Raw genomic sequence first — 20,465 nt, 5'->3', positions numbered from 1 at the left:
TCAACGAGACGAATGTTAATAGCATAAATAAAACTCATATATGATTAGGTAAAAGTAGTGCAAAAACCAAAATTAAAGTTTTAATAATTTATACTATACAGACCTTAGCATAGCAACGTGACTTTGCGCGGGAAAAAAGTTACTTACGTTATCATTTCGGAGCGCACAACTTCCCGGCAAGCTTTACCATTCAACTATTTAAATACTCGTAAAACATATATCTATATGTATAAATAAACATATATGTATACTATGTAAAACATCATAATTGCATAATGTTTTACAGCATTGCCACATTGCCAGATTTACAAATACTATTTTTTTCTTTTTTAACCCCTAGTCAGGCAAAGTTACACGGTACACTGAGAGAAATTTGTTATGCCAAACAAAGAAATATTAAAATTACAGTTTTGTTAAAATTTTTGGTTTGTTCATCTACTTTTGGCCAATACTATATACCAATTTGATATATGTCTCAAATTGCTTTTAGAATGGTTTTCCTTTTAATGAAATTGCGCCGAGCCGGTTTATGGAGCTCTTCAACAATTGCTACATGCAGATTTTGCCCTAAGCATGTAACATGGGATTTCATATAAATTCGGGCAAAAGTTTATGGGTTTTGGTATCGGCTTGAAAGGGTTGTGTGATTTACAGTTTTATAAATGGAATTTGGGGTTTGATAGTAATGCAATTTTTTTTTTAAAGCTTTTGGGGTTTAATTATTTTTAGGAATGTATTTACCTACCCTATCCTGTCAGCACACCTCTGTGGAGTTAGTCGTATTATGTTTCCTTAGTCCCTATTCATGTACCTGGTGTTAAGAACTTTCTGACCTTTGATTTGTTTGTCAAGAGTTTCTATGAGGCCGGTCACACACCCCACGGTCCCTCCACACCCCAGACATATGTCTGGGGTGTGGAGGGACTTCTAGAGGGTGCTGTTGTGTCACAGATTGCGCTATGAGTGGAGTAAATAAGACCTTTTAGATGGTGATCCGTAGTGTAGGAAAACTTACAAATACTTTCTTCTATAGCGGAATCATGTTGGGCAAGGTATCCTAATTGATTTGAAATTGGCCTCCCCAGTTTTGCTTGCTATATTTCCCTTCAATTCTTCAGGTTAAGTTTTAGTAAATAAACGTGCCTTGACATCTGGTTTCTAACCCTTCTAGCCGATTGACAGTGACGGTGATTGACAGTAATGACTATTAACACACTTGTTGTGGAGGTTTGGCAGCGTTGCTGTTTCCCATTAAAGTTTGGTTTCCATTTGGCGAATGACGGAGCGTCATAAATCAGGAAGAGCGACGTAAGAGGAAAATTGGAATTTCGTAGCCCCGTTGGGAAAATTTTGTTAGTTTTCCATGTTTTAGTATCCGAGCAGTAGCATTTTGCTGTGGTATTGCGGAATTTCTATTTTGATAGAGTGAGGCTCCGCGTAGTTTGCACCAAGAGGCAGGGTCAGATCGTGTCGAAGAGAGAGAGTGACAGGTTCACTGCCAGTGTCACCTGTCACTGTCTGGTCAGTTGTCAGTTCCTTGTCCAGCCTGTAGCCATCCCGTTATCAGAAAGAACAGTCGACATTTTGTGGTTTTAAGGAAAATTTAAGTTCATCTTGCCGGTAATTCGGTTGAATGGAAAAATATTCCTCCCAAGTTTTGGGGTTTAATTTGATGAACGTCTAGTGGGAAGTTGTAGCCGAGGGGATTTCGGATTGACCTGATATTTTTGGAATTGGTCGGCTGCTCCCACACCATTTATGGGATGTTGAAATTTTCTAACCACAAAACGAGACTCTAGGCCTCGCTCACCACCTTAGGTATGTAGCAACATGTTGGTAATTGCCATAGAATTGATTGTGTGTTTATTTTACTGATTTTTTTGTCCTCTATTTTAGAGGCCTCTCCTTTTACTCATTCTCTCCTCTATTCTCTGGTCTCTTCCTATTCTCTGGTTTCTTCTGGTCATCCCAACACTGTTGGCAACCGGCTGAAGTGAGCCTCAACACAGCCTGGACTGAGCATTGTACTGTGGCTCTGCGATTTTGGATTGGCTGAAATCGACTTGCCCATGTGGTCGTTACCCTGGTTGTAGCTGACTGGTTCCAGAGCTGTAGAGTTAAGCTACCTTAGCCAAAATACACAAGAGTTTAGAGGACACGCTTAAAATAAAAGTTTTTGCACATTTTATTTTATTTTTCTCTTATTGAACGGTTTGATTTAGGGTTGGGGGTTGATTTATTAATTTGAATTTTATGGGTTTATTTTCTTTTATGTAAATCAAAAACGTTAAGGGGTTCTTGCTAAGTCTATTAATATTAACCTAAGGGTTTTCATTTGAGTCGAGCATCGACATAATTGATTTTGACATTGAGCCTGGATCACCTTGTAAGGGATCGGCTATTTGCTACAAATAACCTATTTAGTCATAATGTTGGTTGTTGGTTAACAGGTTGTATTGCACCAACCATTAATAGGCTTTTAAATTCGAACCTTACTATTTAAAAGTTTTATTTAGATTAATGTGACTTGACTAGAGATTGTAAAAGGTCTTTTAGGGCCAGTGAGGTATTGTGAATTAGGCTCCAAACATATACTTCTTGTAAACAACACGTGATCACGTTTTAGATTTTCCCCTTGAACAGTAGTTCAGTGCGGATTTTTTTTTTGTTACTAATTCCTCGCCGTAAGCATACCTCAAGTAACTCTTAATTCTTTTATCAATTTTTTATTTACTTAAAATTACTACAGTATTACATTTTGAATAATTATCTAAATTTAAATATCTCAGTGGAATTTAATTTTTTTATATAAATGGAAGTGACTATGTAAATTCTTGGATGATTATATCAATCTGGTGGACCTATGGATTGTTATTTGAGTTTTTCCCAAATTATTTTCAGCTTTTAGGATATAGGTACAATCATAAATATAGGTCATCATTTTCTTGATTAAGGGGGCTTATATTACCATCATAATATATCAGGGTTTGGTGTAAAATATTTAAATCAAGTGGCGCTCTTATTAAGATTTCTCCCACTACCTTCTCCACTGTCTAAAAGCTGGCGGCCACCAAATCTCTGAATCTTTTAAAACAAAATTTGCTTGTCTGGATTTTTTGGTGGTTGGATAGTAGGTATGACTCACACGGGTTGGAAATAAATTGGTTTGAACCGAGTTACGCGCTACACAATTTTGGCTTTTACAGTATTCGTATTGGTTAATGTAAAGATCCATATTGAACGGGTGTTTGACTCATAATGAAGCAACAAATTTATTACTTAAAAAATATTTCTTTTCTAGTCTAACTTCATCTACAATTCTTCTACAATTTAAATAAACTTCCTGCAATTTTTAAAATCTCATTATTCATGTGATTCATCATCTACGTATGTACTTCTTAGTCGCCATATGCTTACCAGCCGTTGGTGGATTGCTGGTCATAAATGAATTTATTTGTTCAAATGGCTTCATGAGTTAAGAGCTGCTTTAATGAGTTTTATATTTGCTTTCGCTAATTTTTGAAATTTGTTTTAATGGACTAATAATAATTTTTTTCTATAATGTCTATTAATGCTTTATTTGTTATCTTAACCGCGTCTTTTATCTATATATTTTTTTAGTTCTCTTATTTCCTAACTGCCATTCATTTTTACTTCCTTGAGTAAACTTTCGTACATATGTGAAGTCATATATACCTTTTTTACCTTCAAGCTATTCCTAAATATATAATTTGGGTAAGTCAGAAAAATTCGAAAAAAGTTCCGACTTTCTGACATGTTCTTGTTGTTGTTGAGCCTCTTGCGACTGCGCCTCAGACCATGTGTCATCATGATGATCAAAAGCTTCATTAGAACTTTCTACTTTCCGGTCTATATTTTCTACTTTGTCTTCTAAATAAATAAAAAAAATTTTTCACTTTTTCGTTCAAGCGATATTTCTTTTCTTTTTTTATTAGTTTATTAATTTTTTACAGTAGTATATTTTATGCCTAAAATATTTTCTTGAACATTTTTTAGTGGATTGGAAATAGGTTTAAACAGAGTATCAAACTAGTCAGTTTAACTTTATTCCTGTGATTTTAATAACTTATATATTTTCCTAATATTCTCTGCAGCTTTAAAAATTTTACGCTTGACATATTTCTTTTTATTGACATCATCATTATAGGTTTTAAATGTTATTTTTACTATACTTTTGTATTTATCTGGCATATTTTGTATTTAATTAGCATCACTTAAACTTTAAAAATATATGTAACTATTTTTTCTATATGACTTTGGCTCTTGTATGTTTTATATTTATGATGAGTAAATCTACTTCTTAGTAATTTTAGAAAGAGTACGAGCGAGAGAGAGAGTGAGAGCAATAAAGAGAGAAACAAAAAGTATATTTAAAATAAAATGAATTTATCAAATCCTTTTTCTCTTAATTAATATCTTCATCTTTAACAAGTATAGTCGCTTCGCTCCTATACTTTTGGTCCGTGGGGACCAGTTTGAAACCTTTAGGTCTTGTCTGTGAATGGTTATAAAGTAATTCTTAAAAAAAAACGAAAATTATCAGGTGTACTTAAGTCTGGTCAGTCGGGGGGGCTAAGGTTTATCTGCCAAGGAAAGAGAGGACTAGTTGTTAGGGTATCATGCTTCAAAGAACCATAATGTGTTATATAGTCGCGTTGTATGTCAATATAATGTGTGTCAAATATCTGTTAACGTTTATTAATTGCATCCTAAATAAACTCTAAATACCAAATTTCAACCCAATCGGATTAATAGCAAAAGAGTTACAGTGTCACGTGACCTGCACTTCAAATGTCAAATATCAGTCAAAATTTATTAATTGCATCCTAAATCAACCCCAAATACCAAATTTCAACCCAATCAGATCAATAGCAAAAGAGTTACAGTGTCACGTGACCTGAACCTCAAATGTCAAAAATCTATCAAAATTTAATAATTGCATCCTAAATCAATCCCAAATACCAAATTTGAACCCAATCGGACTCATAGCAAAAAAGTTTTAATAGTCACGTTACCCGAAAGTCAAATGTCAAATATCTGTCAAAAATTAAGAATTGCATCCTAAATAAACCCCAAATACCAAATTTCAACGAAATCGCACAAAAAACAAAAAAGTTATGATACTCGGCTAACCTTAAAAATTAATAATTTCGAAAAATTTTTATTTATATCCCAAAACCAATGTTTAAGAATTATTAACATTTATTTTTAATAAACTCAATAGTATAAAACTCACCTAATATCTAAATCCATCTTTTAAATTAAATAGATCATTACGACTGACCCGCGTATATATTCGAATATTTTTAATAAAATAATAGGACAAATTTCATTTCGATTCACCCCGGTATAAACACATTTCAAAAAAACGGCATTTTTCGAAGACGTCAAAATGATTATTTTATTTAATGGTCTCTTAGAAATAATACAATACAAACAGTAACAGTAAGTAGTTGAACGATACAAACAGCGTTCCTAACAAACATTGTTTGAATTTTATTTTGGCTCATTGCAATGCAAGCGATGGATCTTGACGCAATGGCCGAAAGCCTACAGGCGATCATTGAGACTGTACCGGTAAGAATTTATTTAGATTATATTTTGAATTAGTTGTTCGTTATATTTTATCGAATAGTCGGCACCTCAACCCAACCCAAGCCAACCCAACTCAAGTCAACCCAACCAAATCCTCCCAACCCAATCCACCGAATCCTCCCAACCCACCGATAATAGTAAGTATAAAATTCACTGAGATATTGCCATTTTTATTTTTTTTCTAATTGCGGAAAACATTAAAATTCTTTATTTCGTTACAGAAGAAAATTCAAATAATAGAGGAAGGAACTGGAGAGCGAGGAGTGGCAGGGTACATAGGCGTAGAGAGCGCGTCAATCTCCACCAACAGAGTAATATATAACGTTTTTATATTGTATTTAAGTTTGTTATATATTTTTTTTCTTTCAGAAACGCTATTGTCGGCCGTGACCGACGCAATGGCTAGTGCTATTCTTAAGCACACCAGTAAGGGAGGCTACAGGGGCCATTTCCGTGGCAGGGGAAAAAATTAATTTTTTTAATTTTTATTTTTTTGAATTATATTTTTTTTTATAAATATATTATAAACATTTTATGTAACTATTGTTGTCTTATTAAAAAACTATAAAACATATGAATAGACTGGATATTCTCTGTACTGGATTGCCTGTATAATACTGAATGTGATCTTTTGACAAAAGTGTAAAAGGGTTTTTTTAATTTCATAATATGCTAACAGATAACCATAGACTGGGGTATATTTGAGTTATACTTGTATGTCGCTCATTAAATCAAACTAAAAATAGAAATCTATGTTACTGCAACAAAAACGGTCCTATACGTCATACATGCATCGCTCTCATATATTCCAGTCTAGGGTCACCTTAAACCTGAAAATTCAGGCAACATATATCTCTAATATCAGCCCATATATGTTGGCAGAAAATTAAAATCTTGGATTTACTGTTAAAATAATAAAAAAGGAGAATATACTTCAAATGATGATTACAGCTGTCAATTTCACATTAACAAATATCGAAAATTCAATAAAATTAAATTTTCCTTCTTATAAGCAAGTGGAGAATTTTTATAGATAATTTTAATTATTACTAGTAAAAAATGTGTTGGTAATTTATTAAATAGTTTATATATTTTAACAAAGAATTTCATAGAACTCTACTTGTTTAGTTGTTATGTTATGTAATATATAAATTATTGACATATGATTTTCCAAAGATATTATGCCTCTTTTAAGAAATTAACACGAAATTTAGCATATAAATCTCACTTTATTATGGTCACACTATAAAATCTAACTGATTCAAAAACTAAAAGGAATTAGAGGATGATTATCACGGTAACAATGATAAACGTAACTATAAAAATATGTAGAATTATAAATTTTTTTTATTACATTTTATTTTTCTCTTCAGAAAACACTACTATTGTTAATAAGTTCTTCTGCTCTCCCATGCAGGGTGTCGAGGAGGCGGGCATAGAGCATATACTTTTCTCGTTAGATTCTTTTTTCTGTAACAAAAGGCATAATTAGATAATTTATTTAAAAAAATGATATGAAAGCAATGTTATACCTATATTCTCCACAGGTTGGAAGTCCGTTTCTGGAAAGAGCGGTACCAAAGTAGTAATATCGTCATCAATCTTAATTTCCTAAATACAATATAATAAAGAATGTATGGTTAAAAAAAAATTAATATTAAATTACTATGACAAAACATTTGTCACAATCAGAAGATAATGTTGCTAAAAAAAGAATTTTATTTGTTTAAGAAACATCCAGGACTTGAGAGGCTTGAGAGGTCAGAGCGAAAATCAGTTTGTTTGTAAATCGCGAATTAATTACATCAACTTTCTCTTAAAAATTCATAATAATTTAACATAATAATATCTCATATTTATATCATGAACATTTATAACGAAAACTGATTTTACGAGGTTATGCTGTTTTAAATTAATATAGCATATTTAAACAAAACAGACATGGTCTGTTGATTTGCTATTTTTACAGATAAACCATACATTTCCATATCACATTGAAAATAAACCATAAAATTTAAATTAAAGAATTAATTGAGCTTAGTAACCATATAGCATAAATATATGTTTTACAGATAAATATGAAATTGTATAGTTTACTCTCCCATTGAGACTTTTATAATTAAATATATATAAAACTAGAAACGGGGTTTTCATTGTGAAAGTGAATGATTAATAGTAAGCCATGCCACTAGCACTAGGCACTTCTATAATTATCTACTATTTACCACACACTAATCATTATACTCCGACTTTTGATACCTCAAGACGATAGCAAGGGTTGCCTCGCCGAATGAAAAATCCGCCACCCATTGCAATAAGTAATTACATGCATTATAACAAATTGGCCATTAAGCTAGGTTTAATCACTTATCGCATAAGATGGCTCTAATATATAAAGACATCACGTAGTGAAATCTTTTGGGGGGGGGGGTAGATCATAACATAATATCTGAATCGAAGTGCGTCAAGAGTTTTGGTTACAGTCGGGCCGGATAATCCCTGGATGCATGTTGAGCTAGAAGTGTGAGTAAACTGATGTTTTATTTGCTTGCAATGCAAAACTCAGTGCTCATACTATCTGAATATTGCTTTGCTCATTTGTAATTTTGTTTATATTAACTAGTATTTTAACAAAATTTAACATTTTTCTAAGAGCAATAAGTATACATCTTCTAAAGTGTTATCAAACCCAGACATTCCAGTTATGCGATTATCATCACATTTCCACCATTGATCGTTATAATTAACTATAGAGATACCAGACCCATGGTGTTTCCATGATGCTTAACAACACTTTTTACTCGGAATATTTGATCATCCAAAATAACACTTTCAGAGGCAAAATTGTAAAATTTGGTATTTATCTTATTCCCTTGAGGGCCAATTCTCTGAAGACATACTACCAAATATTTATAACCATATGGCATATAACCACTGACCGTGTTTTTAGATTATTGTTACAGTATGAACATAATCTATCAGAGTCTTTTAGCATTAACATTGCATTAAAATCAATTAAATTGCCACAGTTTTCAGGAAAATAAAGAAAATGAGTGTATATTAATTGTTCATTTTCATTCATATTAATATTACAGTTTTGATAATTTAAAAGTTCATGACCATTAGCTTTTATGAAAATGCTAAAATCATCTGCATCTAATCTTCTGATTAAAGATTGATAAAATGATTGAGCGTCCATTTGTTGATTGACAGCAAAATTTTCACCATTTCGACCAGACACCAATTGTCGAACTTTTAATGTGGAATTAATTTTGGTCAGCATAATATCATTTAGAATACTGTTTAGCGCTGTATTTCGCTTTGAAATGGAAAAGCGAAATTCAGGTAAACATAAAAATGACTGTACGATGCTATTTGCATAACATGATACCATATCGGTATTTAATAAAGCAGGCGGTTTAGTAAATAAGTTGGGGTTGTTTTCGTCATCTGAACTAATATCTACTACCATATTGTCATTATTATCTCCTACACTTTGGTAAGTAGAGATAGCCAATGAATTTTGTGTTGGTAAAATTTGCATTTGCTTGGTATTAAATTTTAGTTCAGTAGAGCCTTTTGTAGATTGTTTATTTTTATCAAAGTTTTTTACCTGCTTGGGAATAAAACCTTTATCATAAATACTAACCACTAGTGATTTATGGTGACTATACACAGTATTGTAAATATTGTAAATCAAATTATTAAAATTACTAAAAATCCAATCAATTTGAGTTTTTGATTTTGTAGTTGATTCGCCAACACTCAATTTGCAACTTAAACCTTTAGATATTAAACAATTTTTCAAACCATTTTCATTTTGATTAATAATATCTTGATTAAAATCACCGATGATTAGGATATCATTTTGTTGATCAATAATCTCTTCCAAACAAAATTTAGCATGTGCAATGCTCAATTTTGGGGGAATATAAACTGCTATGACATAAATTTCATTCAAGTAAAATGTGATTGCTTGAAACACTATACTACAGAAATCTTTGGTGTATTTTTTCACTGACTTTATTTTTGCTGATACATTTTTTTTCTTGAAACAAATTATGCCAAAGGGTTTACTTACAGTTTGATCGTTATTCAGGTTGGCAAACACTTCAAAATCATTTATTTTTAAATTTTGTTTCTTTTTAAGTAACCAGGTTTCAACAAAAATTAGGAAATGTGCGTCTTTAAAAATGGGATTATTTTTTATAAAATTAACATTTTTTGGTAGACTTTGCACATTTTGATAAGCAATAATGTATTTGACATTAGAATCATTAAGATACTGAGTGTCATACCTGGATGTTATAAGTTTGTTTTCTTGCATATTTACCAGTTCTTTATAAGCGGCATCCTTTTCGGTTACCGGTTTGGGGGCCTTAAAGTTACCAATAATGTAGAGGCCACTAAGCTTTGTGGCCCGACTACAAGCAACATAGGTACTGGTTCTCGTCATGCGATTTCCAACGTGAACAGCCACCTGTTTGTAGGTGGCACCTTGACTCTTGTGGATTGTAATTCCTTCACTGATTACAAGAGGAAACTGAAGACGCTCAACGTAAACATTGCTGCCTTTTTGAACTTTAATAGCTCTTGCAGCTTTTTCGAGTATAACATACCCATAGACTTCTTAAGGGATTCGTTTCTCTTGCGGCATTCCTGGCCTGACTTGGAATCGAAAAACTTCATCCATACTCTGAATGGAATTTTATTTCGGTCATAGTCTATTTGATGTAGGATGCCTGTTGTACCATTGACTATTCCATCACTGGTGTCCACAATTATTGAAATCATATATTTGGAATCTACCTGCAATATTAAATTTAACATTAGGCCAAAACTCTCCCCCTTTTTTAAGCTTTTTGCGTGTTCCAGAAATAATTTTTTTTGTCGTTCTGAGCAACTCCCTTTGATTACGTCTCTGGCTTGTCTTACGGCTCGCTCAGTTTTAAATGTAGACAGTTTCATTTCATTGAATGCATCTACTTCTGCATTGGTGGAAAGTAAATGCATAGTGTCTTCAGGAATTTGGTCAATACTGTCGACTTCCCTGGACTTGATCAATTGCACATCTTCGTCGGTCATTTTACCAAACGCCATATTATTGAGGGCAACTGCAAAAGACTTATTTTCACTCTGTCTCATTATTTCTAAGAGTTCAAAATATTTAAAATGATCCCACAGATACGTTCCGCATAATTCTTTATACGGATTTGTTTTTACTGGGCAAAAAATATACATATCTCTTACTGGGGGTAATTGACGATTATCACCGCATAAAATTATTGAAATATTTCCAAAGATGGCGTCAGATTTAAAGATTTGCTGCAATCTACTGTTAATATGGTCAAACAATCGCCAACCATAGAATATTCATCTACAATAATTAATTTTAAGTCACACAAATTACAATAAATAGTATTAACGGTGTCATGGTGTAACGGAATTAGTTGTTCACCATACTGACTGACGGGTAACGATAATGCCGCATTTAAGGTTATACCTCCGATATTAAATGCCGCTTTACCTGTAGGCGCACAAAGTAACACTTTTAAACTTTCAGGATTATTTCCCGGTATTGAGTTGAAATAGCGCAATAAAGACTGGGTTATTGCCGTAATCAGGTGACTTTTGCCTGTACCTGCTGGACCACAAGTGTGCAGTAGAAAGCTTCCCCTTCAATTAGACTGTCTTGCACGACATTAAGGAACTGATACTGCTTGTGATTCAGTTTGCTTATGAGGGCTTCATACTCTGAATCGCTTATCTGATGAGGCGTTGGGAAAGCGATATGTTTTAGTGGCGCTTCGTCATCTTTCTTATCGATGATGTGATTGAATGGATCATTAATGGGGTTGTCTAGTCCATAAGGCATAAACTCATCATCGATTTCTCCACCGAATCCACCATCGTCTAATTGATTTGATCGGTCTTCGGCAAGTTTCAGTGCTTCGTCGATTACCTGTTCATCTAAGTCATTGAACTTTTGTCGATTTGCAACAATCTCTTGGTATCGATCTTTGTATATGGTCTGTTGATCAATGTTCTCATTTTCAACTTCATCCACTTCATTCCTCCATGGGATGTGTAACATTATTTGTTCCCTATAATAGTTAAGAGGGTCTTGCTGAAGTCTATAACTACGGTAGGCTAAAATTTTAGCATGACCCCTTTTAACTAAAACGCCACTTCCATCTTTTAAGAGTAAACCATTAGCCTTTGTTTCTGCTTGTTTCTTAAAGAAATCATAATAGGCCGCAAACTCAGCCAAACATGTTTTCCATCTCATCAGGCCGCTGTTCATAGTGTTCTATAAGACCATCACAATAAATATTGGGATCGTCATTGTCCATTTCTTTAAGTTGTGCTAATGGTTTCAACATTTTTGTCCTTTCCCTGATTGGATTTGTATGGATGTATACATAGGAAGTACAGGTGTCACGCATAGGTAGTTGTAACACGCTGTAGGCGGCTTCTTGGGCACTAACTTCGCTCGCATTTAAGAAAGCTGCTGCAAGAGATTTCAGTTTGCCCTTAACATCTAAATTACCTTTTTTAATTTCTTCCATAGTCTTCATTAAAATATCAGATACACCTCTTTGAGACTTATTGATATAGTTGACTATGTAGGTGCAACAACCATATGGCTCAAAAACTAATTGAATGTCCATGTTGCTCTTCATCATGGAGAACATTTCAGCATTAAAATTGTTAATAAATCCATCTTTTGACAGCCTTTCTAAAAATAAAGAGGTTTTAAATATGTTGTGCTGTACATACCAAGGTCAGCCAAAAAGTTTTCGAATGACAAATCTGGATAATCTAAAAACTTTTCAGACATGGCCTTACGTAAATCCGCTTCCTTGGTTTTGTCAATTTTTATTGGCGTTAGAATTACCGATTTATCCATTGGAAGGTATGGGACACCATACCTGCAAACTTTGTGTCCCCGCACTTCTTTTTGACACGATTTAGAATGATGACGCGTATTAAACTGAATTATATCACGGACACTTTCTAAATCACTATTACAGGTAATATACCTGTTCGCGAACTCGGCACACTCTTTGAAACTTTCTGGTGTTTCTTGGAATTTTGGAGCATTGGATAACCACAATAACCCGTGAACATGAGGAAACCCACGATGTTGAAATTCTATGCGCTAATAATGATGCTCTATGGGATTTTGTTTAAAGGGACCATTTTGACTCTTCATATGCTTGAATAGCAGTTTGAACCGATAATCAAAGTATCTGGCACAAGTTATCGGATCTGTTCTAATTAAGCGAGTTTTTCTAAGTAGGGCATACTCGCGGCCTCCTCTAGAGTAACATCTTTTTGATCAACAACTTGTGCTAATACCTTGATTAATTCGGGCCATGCTGTTTCGGCTGCTGACACGGTAAAAAACAGTGTTGGGATTCCAAATTGACGAATCATACACAGTAATTTTGTCTTTTCGTGCTTCCAATAAGCAGGTGAACCTGAAATTCTACTAAGAAAATGGAATCCCATGTCACTTCGAATCAGCTGGTCTAGAAAATTTGCTTGTCTTACTTGTCCAGCTGTATATTTTTCATCCTCATTCCTCTTTTTTCTGAGACATGTTGCAATTGCACTGGATAATTGGATTAGTTGACGTTTTTTAAATGTATACAACAGATAGTCTGTCCTTGCAAATCGCCTGTCTTTGTGCTGGAGTTGTATTTTTGTCTGGTCAGAATAGGAGAATTTTGTAAGAAATTGCTTAGCATGTCCACAGAAAAGTGTAGGAAATGAGAGTTCATCGCTAAACTGGTCCAGCATCAAATGTATTGGCGTTTTACCTTTTCCTGGGGCAAAACAGATATTTTCTAGGTTACATTTGTCAAGCAAAGTTTCTTGGCCCCCAAGATTTAAAGACTCTTCTTCTTAATCTAAGAATTCATCTAAATTGTATATGTTGTTTTTTTCAATTGGAGATTCTGCTTGAATATTTTTATTGTCATTCTTAGATTCTAGGGGCACTTCCATTGTTTCGAAAAACGCATTATCGAAAAATTCTTCAAAATTTTCATTAGCAACTGTTTTGGGTTCCACGTCCACCACTTTTGAGCCTTCATTTAAGATCTGTTTAGAGAATTCACCTTGAGATCTTAAGTAGCCATTAATATTTTTTCCCAATCATCTGATTGCTTTATGCCTTCTTGTATGTAAAGAGGTTGTTGACACAAAAATCTTGCTGCTCTTAGAACAATTGCGGGCCGTATGGTTTCCAGAAGATAATCATTTTTATAGTTCATTTTTCTCTTGAGCTTAACTTGAATAGTTTGTGTCTCCTCTATATTTCTAGGCAATAATTTGGTCGAAGTATCTATATTTATAGGGACATTGACTATTTGGCCAGTTATGTAACACTGTCGTGCATATCCTACCTGTCGGATCTGCATGAAAGGTAACCTGGCCGACACCATCCTTTCTTCAAGGATAGTCAGATCTTTTAGCTCAACTGGTATAGGGTGAAAAATATTATGATTGCCGGACCAGAACTTTGGCAATTGTCCTTTATAAATATTGTATGAGCAAGAGTTGCAGAAGAAAACCCCATCATTACAAATTTGTGTAGTGAATTGGTTTTCAAATTTGTTTTCCAGCATTTGTAGATCTATTTTTCTACATGAAATGGAAAACCATAATCGCATACAACAACTGCAAACAATGGTGGGGCCTTCTCTGAATGCTAGTTCAAACTTGGTTGGATGATTGATTGTAGTGTCTTGTGTGTTCTCTGCATTTTGTCACTATTCTGAATTTCACCTGTATGGGATAACTTTTGAAAAGAATCAATAACTTTTTGTTTTTTATGATTAACAGTTTTTGATGACAATACTTCATTGTTGTCAATAACCGTCAATGACTTTCGCTTATTAGACTCTATTACAACTTCATTGAATTTTACCTTACTTGTACTATCCTCTGCGATCTTGTTTATGGGCAACTTGTGTTGCACATGTCCTTGTTTACTAGTATTTTGTAAATTTTTCTCTTTGTTACCGTTTTCTGTATTTTCCAACTTTTTGGATAAATATATTTTTTTCTGGATGTTTTTCGTCTTAACGGACTTTTTACTCATGTTTGGCATCTGAAAAATTTATTAAGTATACTTTAACGACAATCCTGGCTACATTTTTTAGAAATTGACAATTTAACCAGTAATTTTAATAGATTATTTATTGAAAAGTTGTCCAGCAAGAAAATATTATAGAACAATCTATATCACCCATCTAAAACGTAGTTATATGCATATGTTCTATAAGAATTTAAAGACTTTTTTATTTTAGATTTTAGGCCTTATTTAGAATTGTTATATATAACTTATAGGAATTTACTACATTTGTGGATGGAATTTTAAATGGCAGAAATAAACCTACTAATGTTAAATCGAAATTAAATCACTTTATAATGCAATCAAGATATTAAAAATTTAGATGAATGAAATAAAGAATCTAGACTTTACAATTAATAATGAATAATAATTAATTAAGAATAATTCTAAAATACAGAACAATTGTAAACATTTTTTTGTCATAAGTTCTCTATCTTTTTCCAATATTCACAATATTGAAATCAAATCTTCTGCCTCAATTTCATTACTGCTCTACTTTTTATATGTAGCTAACATCCTACCTACAAGTATAGTTTATTAGAACTCCGAAGGATGTAAATAATATTAAGGTTAATTGAGGTATCGGTCCTAAGGTCCTATTAAATTAAATTTTTGATTGTTTGGTTTCCTGTAATGAATATATAGTACATTTATAATAAAAACTATAGATATATATATATTACATTATTTTTATATAAATATAATTATAACTGGATATATATACCGGGTGACACAGAAAAAAGGAAACACTTAATAACTATTTTACTCTTTAGGATTATTAAGATTAACAAATGAAATTTGGTATATAAATGAAATTATTATAAGAGTAGTTATAAGTATATTATTATGTATTTCGATATAAAATAATATTCTGAAAACAATGATACTGGTTTTTGCTACTTTTTGTTGGATACTCATAGGAAAAATATTTTTTTTAAAAGTTTAAAATATGGTGCCGTGAACGCGTTGAAAATCTTAAGTTTTAATTAAGCCATCACGGAAAAATAGTTTTAACCACCGATTTAAAAAATAATCATATCAAATTATTGGGAAAAAGAAACCGCCTTTCAAAAGTGGTAAAGTGGTTGTTCCCAATAATATGCTATTTAAAAAAATAAAGTAAATGCCAAATTTAATGGTTTGGACATTTTAAATAGGCGGGTAAAAAACTTAAGTCATAAAATGCATAAAAATTATTTTTTCGTGATTACTTAATTAAAAATTAAAACTTTCAATGCATGTCACTTCCTGTTAAACCGAAAGTGAGGAAAAACAATAGAATATGTCAACAGATGCTCTTATAACTATTTTATCGCTATACTAAATTTCATTTATTTATCTTGAAAAGAAAAAAATTATTAGGTGTTATATAAATTGGCATAATAATTGTCATAATAAATACTTTACATATTTAAAATAAACTTAGAGTACACAATGCATTACTTGTAAAATAATTTTAGTTAAATGCAAGCAGATCAGGAACAATTATTAGGTTTAATTTTTGCTCTAGAAGAACCTTGAAAGTTTCTATAAAGTACTTTTAAAAACACCACTTGACTAAAAAGAACTTATTTTTATATACATTTTTCTCATTTTGTTTTTGTTCACAGAATAAATTTCTTTATACTTTATGCATCTCAACATCAATTTAAACCTCTGATTGGTATACTTATAGAATGCATAGTCTTACAGCATGCATATCGTTTTAATCTGTAAATACACATTTATAAAGAGAATGGATTTTAAAACTGTTAAATGTCACAATATTGATAATGCATAAAGTTAGATAAAACTTACCTTTGATTTTGTAGAATGGAACTATGTACCAATACTATAGGATGCAATGAGTCAAATATGTTCAGAAACTTTGCTTGCTTGGTCTATTACTACAGCAGAGCGAGTACAGGTCTAATAAGTCTAATAATAATTATTGCTTCAGATCGCGAACCTATAAACAATAGAAAATTAATGTATAGCTATAAACGGTTTATACAACGATGAGTGATCCTTAAAATTAACACAAAAGAAACATTAAGAAGTTCCAAAGGATATTTTAAAACTCTTACTATGTAAAAAAAGAATATAAAATTAATGTTTACATCATTAACCCTAATTACCACTCAGTGTTCTGCTGTATTTTTCACCTTCCCATATTTATTATATAAAAAATATCATGTTTATAATATACATAAATTATGAAAAAACTTACCTTGATTTTTTAAATTGAAACTGGAGAAAACATAATCTATAGCATACAATGAGCAAACTCTATTGCTTGCTTGGTTTAGGCCTTTGAGAAAGGCAATCGCCACAACAATAAAACTTAACTGCTTATGCCTCCAAATCACTGACCTAAAAACGAACAGAAACAAACTTATAACTAAAACCGATTATAGAACGTCGAAATAATGAATATTCCTCAAAATAAGCACAAAATAAACCTTAAAAAATTTTCGAGAGAAATCTTATAACGCTTATACAAAACGGAATCTAAAATGAATGTTTATTTACGCTGGTTACCCCGAATACCGCTCCATATACGTTTATTTGTCTAAAACACGGTTAACTTTGTCCTTGTAGTTTTAAGGTGCTTCTATGTAGCGATGATTTAATGGAGCAATTCGCAACGGCGACATTTAAGCGTCGTCGTCGCTGACGAACTTTTTTTTGGTAGGTTTGGGTTATTTTATTATGTTCATTTTAGGATTTGACGAATAGGTTTCTGGGTTTTTGTATATAATATTAATGTTATAATATTTAATATTATTATTGTAATATTTAATATTAATATTATAATATTAGTTGATGTTAACCATTTTTGCTTTCAATGGTATTTGAGATTCGTGGCGACCATCGCACTGTCAAACGCAATATAGCTACTAAATAACATTGACTAAATGACATCATGACTTTACATTTAGTTAAAAAAAAAACATAACATGTTTGACTAAAAACATTTATTGCTAATAAAGAGGTTTTATAAATATAAAGCCTAAAAACTCATTAAATCAAATTACAAAGTTCAACTAAATCGGATCGATAGCAAAAAAGTTACGGTAGTCACATGACCTAGGCTGAAACTCAAATGTCAGTTATCTGTCATAATTCATTACTTGTATCCTAAATAAACCATAAATACCAAATTCTGAGAGACGTTCCCATAAGGGTCTATTTATTGAAATAGAACAAACGGGATTTTACGTCGATTTGTTTTAATTTTTCTTTTTTATTTTGAAAAGTAATTGTAATAAAATATGAAAAGATTTAACAGGAACAGAATAAGGATTAAAAAAAGCCTTTAATAAATTGAATCAAAGCTTTAGAATCCGATATATTAGTAAAAGTATGAAAAAAACAAAAAAAAATTTTTTTTCCCACTGTACTATCCTTTTTTTCCAAAATTGGTTACAGGCAAATTTCAATGTGAACCTTGAACTAAAGATCCTGAGTGATCAAAGACCAAGAAAAAAATTATTTTTTTTGCTCCAAAATCGAAAGGGGTAAAAAAATTCGAAAAAACGGTTTTTATTTTTTTTTAAATAAACTATCAAGACTAACAACATTTTGTTTTTTATAAAAGTTATGAGGAATATTACGAGGTATCCGTAAGTTAAATCGAATCGGTTGTAGCTATCATAAAATCGGAGAAAATAAAGAAAAACCATGAAACATAAATATCGAATTATCATGAGCCCTATGGAAAAATTTTACCTTTTTATTTTTCTATCCTGTACTACTTCAGAGTACCTTTGAAAAAGGTTATTACCGATTTGACTCTAAAATAAACGGAAAACCGATATCTTTGCATTTTTCGATTTTGAAGCAAAATCCGGTCAAAATGAGCATTTTTTCAAAATATGCTCCGAATTAAAAATTTATTTTTTCTGGTTAAAAACCATTTAAAAACTAATAAAAAAGCTGTATGACAAAATTTTCCACGATTTATACGAGTGCCATAATCAACGAATTGAATCGAAGCTATAGAAGTCGAGATATTAGTAAAAATGTGAAAAAAAATAAAAGAAAACTCATTTTTTCCCACGGTAGCATTTTTTTTTCTTAAAATGATAACTGACAAATTATAATGTAAGCCCTAAGTTGGCGATTTCCACTAAAAAAAACCCAAGAAAAAAAAATATTTTTTTTTGTCAAAAATCTAAAGGGGTATGTATGTATAGCCATGAAAAATTGTGAAAAAATGGTTTTTATTTTTTTCTAAATGAACTATAACTCTGACAACTTTTTGTCTTAAACAAAAGTTCTAGGGAATATTACGAGGTATTCCAATGTTAAAACTAATTGATTATAGCTATCACAGATTCGGAGAAAATTGTAATAAACTATTTCATAAATATCGAATTATCAAGAGCCCTATGGAAAAATTTCAATTTTTTATTTTTCTATCTTGCACTACTTCAAGATACCTTTCAAAAAGGTTATTATCGATTTGACTCTAAAATGAACAGAAAACTTATTTATTTGCATTTATCGTTTTTCGAACAAAATCCGGCCCAAAATGAAAATTTTTTCAAAGCATCCTCCAAATTCCAAATTTTTTTTTTCTGGCTAAAGACCATTCAAAAAGTAATGAAAAAGCTTTATGACAAAATTTTTCAAAATCTATAATAATGCTACAATATTATGAAAGAAGATAAGTTCCCTTTAAAGCCTATGTATTAGAACCGATGATTTTAAAATTTTTTTTAAAGGCAAATTTAAGAATAAATTTAAATAGTTAAGATAAAAGGAATAGGATTATACAAAATATTATCTATAAATATATACCTATCATCTAATACCAAATTTCAATCAAATCGGGCGAATAGGAAAGAAATTTTGATAGTCACGTGACTGAAAAACGCAATATTTTAAAAATTTGTAAAAAGTCAATAATTGCATCCTAATAAAACTTCAAATACCAAATTTCAACCCAATCGGATCAATAGCAAATGAGTTATGGAAGTCACGTGACTTTAAAATTCAATATATCAAATTTCTGTCAAAATTTATTACTTGCATCCTAAATAAAGCCCAAATACTAAATTTCAACACAATCGGATCAATAGCGAATAAGTTATGGAAGTCACGTGACTTTAAAATATAATATGTCAAATATCTGTCAAAATTTATTAATTGTCTCCTAAATAAATCCCAAATACCAAATTTCAACCCAATCGGATCAATAGCAAAAAATTATGAAAGTCACGTGACTTTAAAATATAGTATGTCAAATATCTGTCACAAATAGTAATTTCATCCTCAATAAAGCCCAAATACCAAATTTGAACCCAATCAGACCAATAGCAAAAAAGTTACAATAGTCACGTGACCTGGAAGTCAAATGTCAAATATCTGTCAAAATTTATTAATCTTATCGGAAATAGGTACTAAGTACCAAATTTCAACCAAATCGCACCAATACTAAAAGAGTTATGGTACTCGGCTAACCTTAAAAATCAATAATTTCAAAAAATTTTAAAAGCTTTTTATTTGAGTTCTCGCACCCGGAAGGAATTTGACCCATTTTTTTACGAATTTTTGACTTTGAGACAGTACCGCTCCGTTTGGTGGTACCGGAAAAAAAAATTGTTTACGGATCCATCATTCTCAATGTATTGAGAGGCCCTATGCCAAATTTCATCGTTTCGCTAGCCATACAGCCAAAGATATTAATTTTTATTTCCCAAAAAACACGATTTTTCGG

The 20,465-nt window shown here is 31.7% G+C and overlaps 1 protein-coding gene and 2 long non-coding RNA genes across 3 annotated transcripts; 1 reads left to right on the top strand and 2 right to left on the bottom strand.

The window, feature by feature from the left end:
• Positions 1-5,303: 5,303 nt before the first annotated feature.
• LOC126749120 (uncharacterized) lies at positions 5,304-6,156 on the top strand. The gene is made up of 2 exons (XR_007664895.1): positions 5,304-5,927; positions 5,986-6,156. It is a non-coding gene; the product is annotated as an uncharacterized LOC126749120 (long non-coding RNA).
• Positions 6,157-6,945: 789 nt separating this feature from the next.
• Positions 6,946-7,436, bottom strand: LOC126748105 (uncharacterized). The gene is made up of 2 exons (XR_007664632.1): positions 7,149-7,436; positions 6,946-7,086 (listed from the first exon to the last, which is right to left on the bottom strand). It is a non-coding gene; the product is annotated as an uncharacterized LOC126748105 (long non-coding RNA).
• A 2,710-nt stretch (positions 7,437-10,146) lies between these two features.
• Positions 10,147-12,317, bottom strand: LOC126749177 (uncharacterized). The gene is made up of 2 exons (XM_050458855.1): positions 12,167-12,317; positions 10,147-10,730 (listed from the first exon to the last, which is right to left on the bottom strand). The coding sequence occupies exons 1-2, from the start codon at positions 12,309-12,311 to the stop codon at positions 10,147-10,149; spliced, it is 729 nt and encodes a 242-aa protein (XP_050314812.1). The 5' UTR covers positions 12,312-12,317.
• Positions 12,318-20,465: the final 8,148 nt, after the last annotated feature.

The sequence above is a fragment of the Anthonomus grandis genome, chromosome 22 (assembly GCF_022605725.1).
Source record: "Anthonomus grandis grandis chromosome 22, icAntGran1.3, whole genome shotgun sequence".
In the NCBI taxonomy this organism is placed as follows: domain Eukaryota; kingdom Metazoa; phylum Arthropoda; class Insecta; order Coleoptera; family Curculionidae; genus Anthonomus; species Anthonomus grandis.
The sequence above is the reverse complement of the archived record's forward strand: the minus strand, read 5'-3'. Positions and strand labels throughout refer to the sequence as shown.

Coding starts and splice junctions, on each gene's coding strand:
- LOC126749177 (XM_050458855.1), bottom strand. CDS start 12,311: ATGTTCTCCATGATGAAGAGCAACATGGACATTCAATTAGTTTTTGAG. Junction 10,731..12,166: donor TATGGAAGAAATTAAAAAAG/GTAATTTAGATG, acceptor AGTCTTTTGCAG/TTGCCCTCAATAATATGGCG.